Genomic DNA, 17,420 nt, shown 5'->3' on the forward strand with positions numbered 1-17,420 from the left:
GGGTTTTGTTTTTTACAAATCAGCGATCTCAAACTGTTTTTAAATGACCTAGTTTGGTTTTTTGTACCACAATTTGAAACGAGTGTTCCATTGTGCTGTCCAGATACTTCTACGAACATCTTACAATTGCTTTGATTGATAATTATTCTATTGATTATTTAGTTTGTTGATCTATATGTAAAAAGAGTCCAAGATAACGTCTTCAAATGTCTTTTGTCCTCAACAAGTAATCACATTTCCAAATATGGAGTCAGAGAATTGAACTTTTCTTTTCCTCAGAAATGACTCAACTGATTTATCAATTATGACAGAAGTTGACAAATGATTTAATGGTTCACAATCATCTCTATTAGTTTAGTTTAATACTTGTGAATCCGTAAAAAGAATGAACAAAGAAAGAAAGCGTTCTTTTTATCAGTGGGGGGAATTCACTTTTATTGTTTCTAACACATTACAGGCTACTGGAAGTGCACATATGGCAGTTTTATCACAACAGCAATACTCTGTAAAGGTTTGATAGTTTCCAGGGTACATGAAGAGTTCCCTGTAAGTGAATCAGCCATAACACATGTTTTACAAGTGATCAGGTGGAGTCTGGCTGAGGTGATCCTCGACACCACGCACAGATGGACAACAGATGAAGGACAGGAATGTGTAAGTTAGACGTGACCGTAAAACTTCCCGCTCCTCTGCAGATCATATTGCAGTTTTTTACTCTGCAGATACATTTTCATTTCTTTTATCTGGACATGTTGTGCATTGTCTCACTCGACAAGAGGCAAATTGACTCTGACAAGATGCAAAATGATCAGAAAGAGATATAAAATACCCACAGAAGGTCTTATAAAGTGTTGACAATTGAGGAATGATGTTTTTAAGAATGAGAGTGTCTGATGTCTGATAGGAACCAGACTGAAGGTGCAGGTTCGAGGCTGACTTTGAAGTGAATCCTGATATATGGTGCTCAGTCTGATGGGAGTGGAGACTGAAGAAGACCCTCCCCCTTTCTGCCGAGAATATACTCTTCATCCTGTTGCACTTCACTGGATTACTTCACTTTGGACTACCACTGCAGGTATGTTTTCCACATTATTATTACCTTTAGCTCTGGAGTTGTGGATGTCTAATGTGATTCAGCAGTTTTGTTCATAGTTAAATAACCTTTAACGTGTGTGTGTTGGTGTGTGGGTGGGTGGGTGGGTGTGTGTGTTTAAGGATGAAGAGTGCTGGAGTTCTGCTCGTCTTATCGGTGGCCCTGTGTGCCATTCAGATAAAGAAAATAAGTGGGAGACAGGAGTGGGATTTCAGAAATGAAGGTGAGCAATAAAGTACAGTCAGTATCATTTCTAATTTTTCACTGCTTTTTAATTCACATCATTTGAATTGAACATATTTCACTCCTTAATCTCTCTAGCTGAAAATAACTCTTAAACCTGGAGCCTTTGCTTTAAACACAAGTTCATGTAACTATGTTTTAACAGTATTGCACTCACTATTTTCCTTTGAGGCCAGTCCTAAATACACATTTTATAGATATTTCAGAAATACTGTCCAGTTATTAGTATATGTGGATTTATGGGACCCTAATTCTGACGCAACCTACGACACAATTATTTCCTAAAATGAAGTTCCCTAAATATTATTTTAACTTATCTTTTTATATGAAAATGCAATCCTGTTTTATGGTATTTACCCGTGATTCATTGTTTATAATAATTGGCTTTTATGTAAAGCACTTTGTGTTGCATTTGATGCAGGAATGTTGACCACTATTTTATTATTGTTGATATTATTATTTTAATGTTGTTGTTTTTTTTAAAAGATGATACAGATGTCTTTTTAACATCTCAACTGAAAAGCACAGTTTTAACCCAGATGTCTTTTAACTGCAAATCACTAAATCTGATATCTGGACTTTCAGATGCAGATGATTTATTATAGTTTACATTAAGTATATAAATCTCTGCTTATATCTAATGTTATGTTGTTTCACTACTATGATATCTTCCTTTAACGGTCCTTCTTTCTTTTCTCTCTGTTTTTCTTTGTTTTGTTCTATGTTTCTTCCGTCCTTCTGTCCTATTTCCCCCCTCGATGCCAGTTTCTGAATTTTGCCAATTTGCTATCCTTCTTCATTTAGAAAATGCTTATGTAACTTACTTTAAGAGCTGCTAGTATTTAAATACTTGAATACATTTAAATGTGGATAATTCAGATACAGATACAGAGCTTTTACCCATACTGCAGTCATTTTCCATTGTGTGGTAACTTATTAGAATTAGATATTGTTCCACCACCGAGGATTATTTAAATAATTACTTTTTAATAATTTCCCAAGCAATCATATTCAAAAAGCATGTTTTTAATTATCTTCGTTTGCTTTGTGTTTCTCTGTTTTGCTTTGTGTGTGCAGCGGAGAAAGTGAACACCAAGACATGTGCGAACCTCACGCTGGTGTTAGACAACTGGAAATACGCCATCATGACACAGGTCAAAGATCTGCTGCTGCACGACCACAGCACCGTGCTGCCCGACTATGGACGGTGAGGACACTTTCTGTTTTTATTTAACCAGAACACATGGATGGGTTAATGAAGGGGCCCACCAAGCCCACGCACAGGGGCCAAAAGGGGACAGCTGGCCTTCACCTGCAAAATGTTACTCAAAGTGATATATAACAACCGAATACATATGAAAAATTGACCTTAAAGAGACATAAAGTACCTACACACAAGAACAGCACATAACGGCTCAAAAGATAACAACAATTACAAGAAAGAAATACCAGACAACCAGAAATAGAAACACAATGATAACAAAATACTCAAAAAAGACAGAAAATTGACTCAAAGACAAAAATTCAATCATAAAACAATTGACCACAACAAGTAGACATATTAAGACAATTACAAAAAGGTACAAATATATAGAATGAGACACAAAAAAGATTTGAGTCGCAAATGACTCAAAAGAGACATAAAATGACCACAAAAAGGGACAAAAACACACAAAAAGGACCAATATGTAGACCAAAACCAGAGAGATATGTTACGATTACAAACAGACACAAAAAGCAATAAATAGATGACAGGAAATCCACTACAAAGTATTGCGTCTTGCTCCAATGTTGGAAAGATGGTGGGAACTCGTGTCTGTGAAAGGGGCCCATTTCCTTATAATAATGTGATTTAGTTTTATTTATTTGTTCCTCTCACGTCCTCATTGTTGGTGAAAATTGCTTTGATTGTGAGTAAGGAACGTTCATTTCGCTCCCTCAGGATCCAGCCGCTGTCCGATGCTCTGGGAGATCTGTACGGGGAGTTCAACGCCCTGAAGGAGCGTCTCTCTGAGCTGACCGTCAAGTTTGAGGGAGTGGAGGGCTTTGTGGACGACGTGCGGTCAGGAAGGAAGCCTTCACTGCCCCGAGGTGAAGCCAGACCCCTGGGGTGGCAGCCAGGGGAGGGAGGTGCTGCAGGCTACAATGGTGGAGGTCAAGGAAGGAGGAGGAGGGTAGTTGTTCGGAGAATCAAGAAACCTGTAGCTTGAGAGTGTGAACTAAGGATGATGAAGCTTTGAGACACAGTCTTGTACCTGGTGTGGAGCGATGTTATGTCTAATGCAGGATATTGCTCTAAGGCCTCTAAATGTTAAGAAACTATTATTTTTCTCTGATGCAATTTAAATTGTAAAACATGAAAAAAAATCCTAATTAGAAAAACAATGCAGGAGTCAAAACCCTGAAGAGAACAAGTGAAACTGTTAGATTTACAGTTTACACGCTGCCTATAATCAATTGTTATTTCTGTGTTGAGCTTTGTAGTATTTTGACTTTTTAATGTATTTATTCCTATTGCTCATTGTTTCTCATTGGACTGCTTCTGATAACCTGCATAAAGAGGTGTTTTTGTATTTATATAGCGATATTCTACTTTACCACAAGGTGGCTTTGCAGCATCACAAGGATTTTTATCCAACCTTGATGGATAAAGTGTGTCCTCGGAGTTTAGTCCATAAACATGTGTAAATACTGTATAAATATATAACACATCTTGTGACTGAATCAACCATTGAAGCTCTACAGTTACTCTTCAGCTTTTTCACTTTAACATTAAGATGTCTTACATTTTTGACCCGTGGTGTAGTGTGTTTGGTTATTCTGTAGAAAACTACTTTTCAAAAAATAAACATTCATTTCAACAATCAGCGTCGCATTAACACAATACCACTCCAGGTGTCACGTTTTATATACTCAATATTTTATTTTGTGTTCTTCATCTTAGCCTGGTCTCAAGAATAATAACTTGTTTTTGAAATGCCTTGTATATTTGTTTGTCTGTTTCTACTGAATAAAATTGAAGTATATTTTCAAAATTGAAGTGCATTTTTAAAAAGTCATCATAAAACAACAGCAGCAAGATTTCACCAAACCTCATATTAAAGAAAAACTTCATTAATGCATATAAATTGTAACACAACTAATACAAAAAAAAGCTATTCATAACATTGGATTGACCTTTATTTCAGCAAAGATGATCTTAAATTATTTAAAGTTTTGCAGAAACTTTCTCATTTATAGATCATTGGGGAATTATTAAGGTTGCAATCATCTGTGAAATAGAATAATTTGGTATGAAAGTGGTAGATTTTACACAATCTATTTATGTGCAATCTGGTGACAGGAAATTGCATATAAATGGCAGTTATAATTAAGGAAATCTGACAGTTTTTCAGCTTTCAAGTAGTAGTAGTAGAAGTAAAAAGTTGCTGTATTGTTCGGCCAACAACAGACTTTTAGTAAATATAGAAATAAAAGCAAATGCTGCAGAAATGTTAAAAAAAATAACATGATTACAATATTTAATAATATTAAATAATACATTAACATGTAAAAAGAATGAATAACATTAACAATATACCTGTGAGAAGCAATCTAGAAAAGTAGTTTGGACTTTCTAATGTAAATAGCCTACACAAGTACCCCAAGTGTGTACTGTAATGAAATACTTAATGTGCACTAAATTACATTTCACCTCTGTTATATAAATGTATGACATACGTGTTTAGATTTGACTTTAAAACGCACTAAAACGTAAAGCATTGAAACCTGGACAAATCATAGGTTTCGTCACTGACCATATCGTGAAATGAAAGTCTGCAGCGAGTATTTGAACGCAGCATAAGTTTCTTATTTGATGAGATTCAGAGAGAAATGAAACTGAAACCAAGGCTTCTGCCGTAGGGGCTGTCGAGAAGTAGTTAGTAAATCACGACTGAATACAGTGTTTTATTTGGCAAAATGTTAACCAAAAGTGTATTGAACATGTTTAATACGTTTACTTATGTTTTGCTAATTAGCACGCTAGGTTAGAAAGAGTTTACGTAAAAGGAAAACCTCCAACACTAAAGTAGGTGAGTAATTTCGCGACGCTCCCTTGAAGTGAAAAGTAGGGAGGTTGCAGCAGATATAAAAACATTTCCTCAACATTTGTTCACCAGTTGTTGTCCGACATATCAGCTGACAGGCCGTGCCAACCTCTATCTGAAAGGTAAGTAAACATAGCATAAATATATGACATGTCCTTGGCCTTAAATAAACTGCTTCACTTGTACAGTATAGCTACATTTGGTGCAGTTTCTTGTTTTTATCTTTTTACAGGTAAGCTACATATTTACCTGACATAGTGGAAGACTTACAAGTTAAGTTCCTGAATTCAAAATGGTAGCTAAATCAAAGTAAAAAAGTACAAGCATTATACTTTAAGTAACGTGCTCCTGCAGAATGGCGCATTTAATCACCATACTTAAAATATTATATATAATAAAATATTATATTATATTGATTGGCTCATTAATATTTTCACCACTTCAATGTTGCACTTGGTAAAGGTGGGGTTTATTTGGATTACTTTATACACTACTGGGTAGCTTAACTTAATAAACATAATAATGTGTTAGTTGAATTACATTTTGTTTTAATAACATAAATCTGCAAAGTAGCTAATAACTAAATCTGTATAACAAAATGTTGTGAGTAAAAAGTATTGAGTAGCATAATGTGAAAATACTCAAGTACCTCTTTTTTTACTTAAGTACAGTACTTGAGTATATGTAATTAGTTACATTCCTCCACTGGATATAAGTGATGCATTATTAACAGGGATTTTAATATATTTTGTGTGATTTAATAACCTTTTTTGTTTCTTTAACAAAACGTCAAACAACCTGAAATTACAGTAGCTCAGACAAGAACAGTCAGTAAGCTAATATTTATCATATTTGTATTGATTTATAATGTATTATTTCTATTGACAGCAACAAAACTTGGTATTTATAGCCATTGTGGTGTTATATAACAGACTATGTGACATCATTTGTTTATTTTAGTTGTATAAATGAGTTATTTTTATGAAGAGATATGCATTTCTCATCTTGCCACTCCCTTACTGGCAGTTATCTGAATAGTAAGTGTCCCAGAGAGATGTGCAGACATGGAGGATGTAAAAATGTGATTTTTATATTCACGGACAGATATCAGGGGAACAGGGACTCCCTTCAGAAAGTCCCTACAGATGGAGGGGGGAGCAGGAAACCTCCCCAGCACCTCTGGATCCCAGCAAGGGGAGGGTGTTGTAACCAAAAAACGCCGGAAAAGAAATAAGGTATGTTGTGTTCCCTTTCAAATCCACATTTTTCACACAAAGAAGGGTATACAGCTCTTAGCTATTAACTGCAAGTGATGTAACAGCATATTCAATTGAACACATTAACAACATTTTAATTCCCCTGTTATTGTGTTAGAGGTGTTGACATCTTAAAACCTCCGGACAGACATTTGAAGCTTTATATGAAAACCTCAGTAGAAGCTTGGAATGTAAAATATATCAGCTGTTTTCAATTTGTGTTCTGATTAGTGGAGTTGTTGGTTCAGCATCTATTTATAAAATTAATAAGCTGTAAATTGCCCAGAAACAAAACAGGAAAGTCCTAAAAACAACATTTTACCTCACACCATAGAAATAAGGTAGAAATGCAGTATGAAAACAAATCCCACACATTATTTGAGTCACCATTAGATCATTTCAACCAGTACATCTTTATGTTGATGTATATTCCAGGAATTAAGGCCAACATATCACAACAAGAAGGCCAAAGGCAAAGAGAGGAGCAAAAAAAGAAATCAGAAAACAAGAAAGAGCTCCTCAAGTGTAAAGAAAGATGCCGATGCTGAAAGTGAAGACACAGATGAAGGTGAGAGGGAGGTAGTGGAGACCACAAGCAGCCAAACTGAGGAGACTCTGCCCGTAGAAACACAACATGTGGATCTACAAGCAGAAGACAATGTGCAAACTGTGGAAGAACAATGCCACAAAGATGCTAAGATTGTGCAAGCTCACACTCAAACGAAGAAACCAAAAGGTACAACTAAATGCACACAAACTCCAGTTGTTTGTCAGAGGAACCAGGAAACACAGACTGACTTCTCTGAGACAAAACAAGACGATGAGAAGGCTCAACCTGACACGAAGGAGAAGAAACAAGACACGCCAGAAGCCAAAATGCAAAGCGATGCTCAGACTGAGTTAAACGCAAACCCGGACAATGACAAAGCAGCGTCAGAGTCAGCCGAGAAGCAAAACTCTGAGAAAGAGTCAACGTCTAAAGAAGGGAATCCCTCTGCAGATGCCAAACCCGTGTCTTATGCCAAAGTAGTGTCTGGAGAGGGTGGGAGTCAGAAACAGTCCAACGTGGAAGCCTCCAAAGCAACGGATAAAAACACAAAAACACCCCAAAGCACACAGTAAGACCGATACAAGCAGCAACATCTGATACTGTGGTTGTCGGTGGGATTGTAAACGTGTATTCTCCCCTCTCCACAGTGATCGCAGCTCAGTGAGACCTCCACCCGCTGCTACCATGTTCACCGTTCACATCTATGCAGTGATGGACAAAAAGTTTCGATTCAACCAAGAACATGACACGCTTGTGATGTGTTATGACCAAGGGCAAATACCCTTTAAGATTAATCATTTTGTGTGAGTATTAACTTTCTACCCTGAAATGTATACATAGATACATAGAATTGTCCTAAACTGTTTATCTGATGTAAACATTAACACCAGATAAACAGTGTAGGACATGTTGCCTCATTTTATACATTCTCAGACTATTAGATAATGTATAAATATATATATATATATATATATACGTATGTGTATATAGTTAATATTATTTAAATCATCGATGAAATGTAACATCTATGTAGGAACTGTACTTGTACCTTGCTTAAGTATTTCCATTTCTTTTTACTTTCTACTTCACTACAGACAATACTGTACTGTTTACTTTACTAGAGTTATTTCCCTGCCATAGAAACAAATAGGACTCTATCAAATATGTAAATCTGCCGTCTTTTTTTATTACACTGACATTCAAATAATATTTTTAAGCTCATACTGAATGTTTGCACTGTAGCATCTAAAGATCAGGCTACATTAATGTTATTAGTCAAATATTATTTGTTGAATATCATAACTCGTTTGGTCGGCTGTCTCATGAGCAAATCCAAAAGTTTTCAAAAAAGATAGATCAAATCATTTCTAACACATTTTCTTTCTTTTATCCATATTTCTTTGCATTTAGCTTCTCAAAATTGTTATTTTTACTGTGGTCAAGAAACAGCTTTCAGTCTTCCTTTTTATTATTCAGTTAACCACCACAACATAAAACACATATTTTCACTTATATTTTGTTGGGTCATAAAATATACAAAATACAGACATTTGAAGCCAATTTAGAATTTAACTTACTGAAGGACTCAAACAATATATCTCTGGCCTTTATGGCTCAGTATTAAACAATCGAAGAGATGTTTTGGTACACTATTGATTATTTTGTAGTTTTAATCAAGCTAGATCTTTAATTATGACTTTTACTTGAAACAGAGTACAGTGATTATTCTGCTGCGGATGACAGGATGCATTTAGCCTCTTAAGAGTCTGTGTTAATGAAAGTGTCAACCGTGAGTTGCCCCAACAGTGCCACATTGTTAATTTGACATGATAAATTTGCCTTGATTAGCAAGAGCAATATCCAATCCACACACACCATTGTTCTGATATTCCGACTTCACTGCAGTTTTTGTAGCTTCAGTAAAGATGTCACAACAGATGTTTCAATATGTTCTGTGTAGTGGACTACAACAACAAGGATATCTGGTGGAAGCAAGTCTTTCCGTTGAAGAGCGGGATTTGACAAGAGGCGAGCGGTGGACATATTGGTATGGTGTGACGCAACGTGCCAAAGATATAAAGACAGGAAGCACTACAAGACATATTCATATCCCAATGGACCCAAACATTAAAGGTAACGTAAGAAACCTTTTAGCTCTAGCATGCTAACACATATCTTTACATTTGTGTCTTGAACCAAACCTACCTGTGTTCTATCTAGAGCTGCACCTTTATGAAGGCTTCATTTCTCTTCATGACGGGCGAAGTCTCTGGCAGTCTGGCCTTCAGATGATGGGGTGGCAGAGGTTCAAAAGTGTTGTATGTTATGTATCAGAAGCCTGGCAGGCCTCAGCGGGGCATCTGCTGAACAGAATCTTCCAGAAATGGAACCCGTCAGACAAACAGAGCACTGACAGGTTGTGGGACAGCTTGTCGTATTTTACGAAGACTCTCGGTTCTGCACATGCAAGAATGGATATTCTAAACAACTTACACCCACCGATGATCAAGGTTGGTGCAACAAGATTCATAATTCAAAGTATTCATTATACATTTGTCCGCCTCTAACCACATTTATTTTATTCACAGACATCTGAGCTGATTGCGGAGACATTGGTTCAGATTTTAAAAGGAGAGCCAAAGGAGAAAGTCCCAAGCAGCTGGAGGAGCAGCAGTCCTCTCATTCAGGGCCTGTCTGTGTTTGAGGTTTCCCAAAAGTTTGAAATCAGCCTTGGAATGAAAGGATTGGCTGAGCTGTGTCTCCTCGTGTCTTCAGAGACTGCGATGGAAAAGAAACACCTTGACGAGTTTCTAAGTTATTTCCAAAATCCACATTTGTAAGTCTGGAAAAAAATCGAGGTCAATTTACTTGGTTTCTCCCCACTATCTTCCATATCTTCCTTTACTCATTACACTTTGTGAAATAGTGCATGTATCGCTACTGAAACACATTGTCTCTTTATCATTGGTTCCCTTTTTGAAATTGATTCTGGATTCAGGACAGTGCTAATATCAGGATCTACTCTACTCCACTCTGCGCTCATAAAGGTGGTGTGGCCAATTACTGCATAAAAGACACTTTTTTAAGAGGACCCACTATGCTTTTTTCCCTTTTCCTTTCCTTTCCTGTGGTGTGTTATATAGTTTGTATTTCATACAAATGGTCTTCAAAGGCTGAAATCCCTCAAGAGGGAGTTTCTCTCCCACAAACTCCCCCCTCCCCCTGCCTGAAACGCCTCCATTGGACTCCTTTATTTACTTCTGTAACATAGTGACATCACTACTTAACACTCATGCTTCGGTTGGCTAGTGCGCCAACACATTGTACATGATGGGTAAGGGGTGGGACATCTCTAATCGGTTGTACCAATCAGCTAGCCAGCTAACCAATCAGAGCAGACTGGGCTCTGGTTTCAGACAGAGGGTGAAAAGTGGTGCAGCAGCACAGGCAGTATGAGATGAATAAAGAAACAGTTTGGTTATTTATAAAAAGGTTTTAAAAATTGATTTTCAGAAGTTGTGGATCGTTTTACAAACTCAATTCTTATATGAATGGATTTCCCTCTCCCTATTTCATCTACTTCTCTCTGTCCTCCCTTCAGTGTTGTGTTGGGTCTGATGAATCTCTGTGCTAAGAGCATGGTGTTGGAGTTCATCCTGCTCCTTCCACTGCTCTTCAGGCTCAGACAGCCGGGAGCAGACGCAACCAAAGTGGGTCCGTCTGTGGAGGAGGAGAACTGGTCGGGACTTGAAAGAGTCCATTTCAGACAGTTCAGGGAGAACTTACAGTCCTACCCTGACCAAAGGAAGTGAGTGTGTCTCAAGGCAACCTTTCTTTCCTTTAACTTTTTACTTCAATAACATTTTACTTGTTCACAGGAAAATGCTGGGTTTGATCCAGACAAACCTTAAAAAGGCTGAAGAGATGCCTCTGCTGCTGGTGAGCTGGCTATCTTTAGTCGCATTTGAGGATCTTCCGGAATTTTCAGACATGGCGGGAATACTTGCAGAACACCTGATCCAGAGTCTGCTCTACAGACTTCGAAGATGTGCAGAGTTAAGGGATAACAACAGAGCAGAGGAGCACGTAAAGGTGGAAAAATGGAATACATTTAAATATTTAACATTCAAAATACTGTTGTTTTAACAGCAAAATAATCCCTCGTAATATTGTTTTCCTGCATGCAGCACGCTCAGAAAACCCTGAACCATTTACTGCTGAAGGTAGACAAAGAGAAGGACAGGTAAGGGCTGAAATATTTCCCATGATGCATTCTAATGTTGTTTTGCTCATTGTAACTTTTGCTTTGTGTCTCTAGAATGATTGACACTGGTAATATAAAGCTGATCTTCATGAGCAGCATCAGTTTGTTGTCAAGCACATCAAGCATAACGCGACTCGTCCAGTCGTACCACGCTGCAGTCCTTGCCTACCAGCTGGTGTTGAAATTGGCAGACATGATGAATGCCAAACTGAAGAAAGAGGTAATCATTTCTTTAAATTGCGTTCTGATTGCCTTATTTTGGAGTAGTAACTTTAATTCATGGTGTCTTTTGTGCCATTCAGACCTCGGAAGATGAGTTTGAGACCTTAAATAAGAAATTCTTGGAGGATCTACACTCTGTGCAGAAGCGAGTCAGTGACTGGAGAGATGAATTGCTGCAAAACCCCCTTCTGACGGTGTCTAAAACACTCAGCTATCCAAAGGAAATTGAGGTACACATTAAAAAGAATATTGGCAAGTATTTAGTCATGATTCAGTTCGCTTCTTTCTTGTATGCAGTTTGCGGCGAACAGAAGTGAAACAAAAATAAATGCTGAAAAGGTAAAAAATGAACCTTTTTCTTTTCTGAAAAGGAAATGTTTGATTTTTTTTTAATGATCAGATGTGGGACTCGCTGCTGAAGGTGGAATGCTCTCTTGAAGAAGTTTCATCCAGTTGGAGGCTGAGCCTGAAAAAAGACCTGAAGAAGAGGATTTCTAAGGTGATCATTTATTTATAAGAGTAAAAAATACATTATTATTATTATTATTATTATTATTATTATTACAGACATTATTAAACATAACCATGTGTAAGCCTGTGGGAAGAATATTTAGAGTATCAGCTAACAGCTTATCTCTTATAATACTGATTTGTGCCAATATATGACTTTATGCTAAAAGAAGGCCTCCAAAGGTGTTGTCATATGTCACCATTTTTGGAAAAATGTTTTTATTGACTGTTGTATCACCTCATTGAATTCTGGCTCCTCATTCATGTTACCTTTGACTAGGGACTGCAAGTGATTAACACCTGCTTTGTATCAAAAGGCAAAAACAAGCCCCTACTGTAGCTAGTCTGTAACAGGCTTTATTTTCACTCTCAAAAAAGTGAAAAAGTGTTGGTGTTATCTGAAAGTGGAGCATCTGACAATTTATTCTATACCTGATATGCTATAAACCACTTAATTTTAGGCACAATACAAGATACAAAAATCCCTCTTTGTTATCTTAGCTGCCATCTCGACTGTAAGAGATCTTATGTGACAATTACTGAGTGACCTTGTCTAGTTAGTATTCCGTTAGACATCTGCAGATCAAACCAGGAACAGTCACAGGGATCCAGTTCCAGCAGGATAATGCTTTCCTCTTTACAGAACATTTACAGTGTTTTTTTTTGCTAGGCCAGTGAAGGGGACCAAGTCTTGGTCTGCTGCCTGGAAACTTCAATGGCAGCCATAAGAAAAAGTGATGAAGTGGTACAGACATGTTTCGACGAGCTGTGTCGGTCTGCTATCAAGGAAATCTGCCAGGTACAGTTCATATTAATAATCTACTTAAGGTGCATCCTGACAGCGAAAGCTCTGTATTCATACGGTGCCTATGGGTGTTGATGTACGTAACGACTATGCATGCTAACCCATGTAATAATTGAGTCATAAAACCCAGAAACAAGTTAGCATTTCAGACTTCTTGTCTCGTTTTTGAACGTGTTTTTGTTTTGATACCTGAAATAAGATCTGTGGTTGAAACTAGCTTAAAGAAATTTCACTTTTCGTCAATAAATACCCCACTCGTGAATGTCTGATACTTAAATGCATCATTTAAAGCAGAGTTTGCTAACAAGAATATAAATGTGACTGCAAAACGTTGTCATGCCAACCCTTAGACGCCTTTAGCTTAGCGCTTAGCATTTCTTTATAGCCTAACGTTAGCTTTTTATTTCTTGCAACTGCATTCACGCTTCAAAAACCAAAAAATGAGTGTCATATGTGGAGATTAACTTTTTAAACAAAACGTGTAAATATCATGAACATATTGCAATACTGGCTTCCTGGTCGGCCTACAGTACACAAATACGTCATCACTGCACCACTCTGTCTGTTTCAATGACATCCTCCAGCGTGGTGTTCACAAGTTAGTTCTTCTCAAACCTTTAGATCTTTCCTTTCTAACAAAGCAGGTCAATTAAGAGTGAAATAATGACACAAGTTAAATTAATTATCATACTTTCCTGTTTTCAGAGGAAGCAGGAGGGAGACCTGCTGAAAAGCCTCTATTTTAAGACGAAGGAACCACCCGTTGTTGTCTTGTCTGCTGTTGTGATTGAATCAGCTGCACGATTCAGAGACGACCCGGTTGTCCAGCTGCTAGATCCACAGTCCGCCATGAACCACCTGCTGTCTCACGGTACTCAATTTCATTTTTCATCATTCATTTATATTCTATTTTGTTCTTAAAGCGTGTTTACTCAGCGGGTATTACAATGGTTACAATGTCACTGTTTCGGTGCAGGTGATTGGCAGTCGATCCAAGTGGATGATGCTGCGGCACAAGTTTTCGACAGTTGTGTGACCACTCTGCGTCATCTGGTGGAGTCGCTGCTTCAGGGACACGTGGCCCTGGGAAACCTGCAGACCTGCCTGAAATACAGAGACCAATTTAAGAGACTCTATCAGCAGTGTATGAACCTTTTCATTACAAAAATCCCCCCAGGATTACTACATTAACTTCCCCCTTATTGGAAAAAATATGTTATTTAATAATATCTGCATTATGTCATCCACAGACAAGAAACACACTAAATCTAAGACCGTTCCTGTCAGTGCAGATGTGGTTTTGGATCAGAGAGAAAAGGATTTGCAGTCTTTCCAGCAACGAAAACTGAAAATTGATACACTGATAAAGATGATAGCAAAGGTGGCAGAAAGCATCACAGGTAAATAAAAGTGGAAATGTAACCCATTACCAACTTGTTTTATGTTAAATTAGAGAACTTTTGCATCACGTTGGTTATGTATGTTTTATTTGGTTCTTATTCAACCAGCTCCTGAGATGTTGAATCTGGAGAAGCAACACAGTGTGGATCTGCACACAGTGAGCCTGAACAAACTGGTGTTTGTTCAGACCTTTAATTCTGAGGGGAAGCTGGGAAAGACGGGCACCTCCCAGGTCCTCTGGTATAAAGTTGGTATGAATGTCCTGAAAATGTCCAATGAGATGCAAAAACTGCAGCACAGCAACCTGATGCTGTCCCACTGGGCCAGGGAGGCTGCATCCCTGGCTTCAGCGAGGCAACACGGCACAACTCCTGTTCCAGTCACCCTGACACAGATCTATGAAATCCTCTGGCAGCCGCTGCTCACAGAGTTCTCTCGGCTCGGTGTGAGCATGGCAGATGCAAGCATCACTTTCGAAGAGCTCAATGAAGTTTGGATGGAATCCGGTGACCAGGGCGATGGGAAACTAATGAAGAAGGAGCTGAGTCTGATGTCTGAGATACTTTGTGAGTCGGGAAAGCTCAAACCTGAGAAGAAGTGGGTGGATCAGAGGCTGGCTGAGATCCAGGGGTATCGACAGCTCCAAGAGGCGGCCGCTGCAGCCAGTGCAATGCTGAAAATCGCAGAACAAATGAACCTTTCAGGGAACTTTGCAGAAATTGAAACTCTCATCCAACTGGTAATTGTCTTGTGATCTAACATAATTCAGTTACAAAGGAATTAAGTTGCAGTGGGCTAGATAGAAGAAAGAATACTCTTATTATTCCTTACTTTTTATCTGTCATTCAAATTAAGACCCCATTTTAGAAATGTATTTGAATGGCAGGTAAAAAGTGACAATTCATTATTTAAACTATGGATTTCAAATTGTGCAAATGTGGAATTAACCCACACACATTTTCCTTACTTAATATCCTGCTGCTGGATATCTTGACCAATAATTATATATAAATGTTTTTTTATATTTTGTTGTTGCTAATCTGAATCTAGAAAAAAACAATATTGGCTTCTAAAATATAGAGTATAAATTTAAAATAAAATGAAAATACCTCAGATTAAGTACAGTTCTTGAGTTACTGCTCTTGGCTTAGTTTTAGATTTTCCTAAAGTTGTGTTACAAAAAAAACTATTTTTATTAATCATAACATCATATTTGTCCCATTTTGAAGAGTATTTCAATCTTAAAAAATATCTCTTCAAGGTACATTTTAAACTGAAAAAAACCTGTGATTAAATTGCAAGTGCACATTTTTGCAATTAATCTGAAGTTAACTCTGGCCATTGTGCGATTTAAATGGAATACAACCATTTTGAAGGATTATACACAGCCTCATTATGATATTTGTATGATCACTCCAGCAGAAGTGAATGCACATCATAGCTTGATGATCTTTTTAAGAAATTGGTTTGTTTTGATGATGTAAATGTCGGTTTAACAGGAAGAAGACACATTTAAACAGAGGCCCCTGGGGTCCCTTACTGCTGACCTGTTTCAAGCCAAAGAGCAGCTCTCCGAAGTCACCAAGCATCACACGGCCTGTCTGGAAGAGTTTCTTGTGAGCCAGACTCTGGTCAGCTGGGTCAGAGAGAACCTTAAAAGTGAGCAAAGAAGTCAGTGCAAAAACATAAATGGTCTTCAGTTCTGGAGAAGATGCCTGCTAACTGCTGTCTCCCCTCTGCAGATATGAGCGATGTGAAGGTGTATGTGGACCTGGCTTCCATTTCTGCTGGAGAGAATGACACAGAGATCGACCAGGTGGCATGTTTCCACGATGCAGTGATGGGATACGCTCCTCTGCTCTACTCCCTCTCCCCTCACGCTGGCTTTCAGGAGTTCCTGAAGTGTGCTAAGCAGGTGTGGGAAACCCAAAACAGAGATGAGAAGCTACCGGACAAACTGGTAATTCTTTATTTATCTGCAGAATATATAAGCCCTGTTACAGCGGCTCGTTGACAATGATGCCACTGGTTTTGTTTCCCAGAGAGAGTCCACTCGCCTGCTGAACTGGCTGAAAGCACTGAAGGAGACGCACGGCTCTGTGGAGCAGTCCTCGCTCTCCCTGGCTTCTTCTATAAATGCTGATGGAGTTTATCACATAGGATGGTCCGATGAAAACACAGAGAAGGTACTTGAACCATCTTTCATTAAAGAATACACTTTACACTCTGAGTGTCGGTACTCCGAGTTGATAAGCTGGCACATGACTTCTTATGGTTATATAATCATTTTGATTTTATCTTTACTTTACATAATTTCAATTTCTTATGGTCATTTATTTGATTGGATCTTTTATTACACATTTTAATAATATATTTCATTTTGTTTTATTTATTCTATTTTGTTCATTCTGAAGTGGAACAACTGCCACAAAATAATAATTTCCCCTTGGGATTATTAAATTATTTCTGATAAAGATCAAGGTTATGATTGAATGAACTCTGATTGGCACATGCTTTGTTATTTATTTGATCAACAAAAGCATGAACAATATTTTCAGCATCTTTCTGGCTTAGTAGAGGCCTTATTACGTTGCACAAAAGATAAAAGGCAGTTTTGGTCAAGAAAATGACAAACATTCAACGTCTAAGATACTTAGATGAACAGCCTTGCTAACTGCATGCATACACGTTATTTAAGATTTTTATGATTTTCACTTTTCAGAGATGTCTACAGAACATGATACAGGTCACAATAAAAAGGGGCACAGAGGAAAAGAGCTACAAGCTTGAAGACCTTCTGGAGCTCCAAAATAAACTCATGCTCATGTCTTCGAAAGGCGAGCATGGCAGAGAGCAAGTCAACAGATTTACAGAGGTCAGTGTAATTTATAGAAAATAAAAAAACACATTATGTTACTTTCTGCACAACGTACAGTGGCAAATGTTTTTCAGACAATGAATAAACTACATCATAAACATGGATTTAGA

General features: G+C 37.8%; 1 protein-coding gene across 3 annotated transcripts in view; it reads left to right on the forward strand.

Annotated features, from left to right (window-relative positions):
• Positions 1 to 5,496: 5,496 nt before the first annotated feature.
• The window catches only part of rnf213b (ring finger protein 213b), a 45,090-nt gene continuing 33,166 nt past the window's right edge, over positions 5,497 to 17,420 (forward strand). For 2 of the 3 annotated variants that reach the window (XM_063893512.1, XM_063893513.1), the window contains exons 1-22: positions 5,499 to 5,546; positions 6,529 to 6,659; positions 7,116 to 7,798; positions 7,878 to 8,033; positions 9,191 to 9,363; positions 9,451 to 9,740; positions 9,819 to 10,066; positions 10,832 to 11,038; positions 11,109 to 11,322; positions 11,418 to 11,473; positions 11,549 to 11,714; positions 11,797 to 11,946; positions 12,117 to 12,215; positions 12,897 to 13,025; positions 13,737 to 13,902; positions 14,008 to 14,175; positions 14,282 to 14,431; positions 14,540 to 15,171; positions 15,932 to 16,091; positions 16,175 to 16,392; positions 16,475 to 16,618; positions 17,155 to 17,307. In XM_063893512.1, coding sequence (XP_063749582.1) covers positions 6,570 to 6,659; positions 7,116 to 7,798; positions 7,878 to 8,033; positions 9,191 to 9,363; positions 9,451 to 9,740; positions 9,819 to 10,066; positions 10,832 to 11,038; positions 11,109 to 11,322; positions 11,418 to 11,473; positions 11,549 to 11,714; positions 11,797 to 11,946; positions 12,117 to 12,215; positions 12,897 to 13,025; positions 13,737 to 13,902; positions 14,008 to 14,175; positions 14,282 to 14,431; positions 14,540 to 15,171; positions 15,932 to 16,091; positions 16,175 to 16,392; positions 16,475 to 16,618; positions 17,155 to 17,307 — 4,452 coding nt within the window. In that variant the 5' untranslated portion in view covers positions 5,499 to 5,546; positions 6,529 to 6,569. Of the gene's footprint in view, positions 5,547 to 6,528; positions 6,660 to 7,115; positions 7,799 to 7,877; positions 8,034 to 9,190; positions 9,364 to 9,450; positions 9,741 to 9,818; positions 10,067 to 10,831; positions 11,039 to 11,108; positions 11,323 to 11,417; positions 11,474 to 11,548; positions 11,715 to 11,796; positions 11,947 to 12,116; positions 12,216 to 12,896; positions 13,026 to 13,736; positions 13,903 to 14,007; positions 14,176 to 14,281; positions 14,432 to 14,539; positions 15,172 to 15,931; positions 16,092 to 16,174; positions 16,393 to 16,474; positions 16,619 to 17,154; positions 17,308 to 17,420 lie in introns of all 3 variants that reach the window. The other variant, XR_010166622.1, reaches the window with a different exon arrangement.

The sequence above is a fragment of the Eleginops maclovinus genome, chromosome 10 (genome assembly GCF_036324505.1).
Source record: "Eleginops maclovinus isolate JMC-PN-2008 ecotype Puerto Natales chromosome 10, JC_Emac_rtc_rv5, whole genome shotgun sequence".
NCBI classification, from domain to species: Eukaryota; Metazoa; Chordata; class Actinopteri; order Perciformes; family Eleginopidae; genus Eleginops; species Eleginops maclovinus.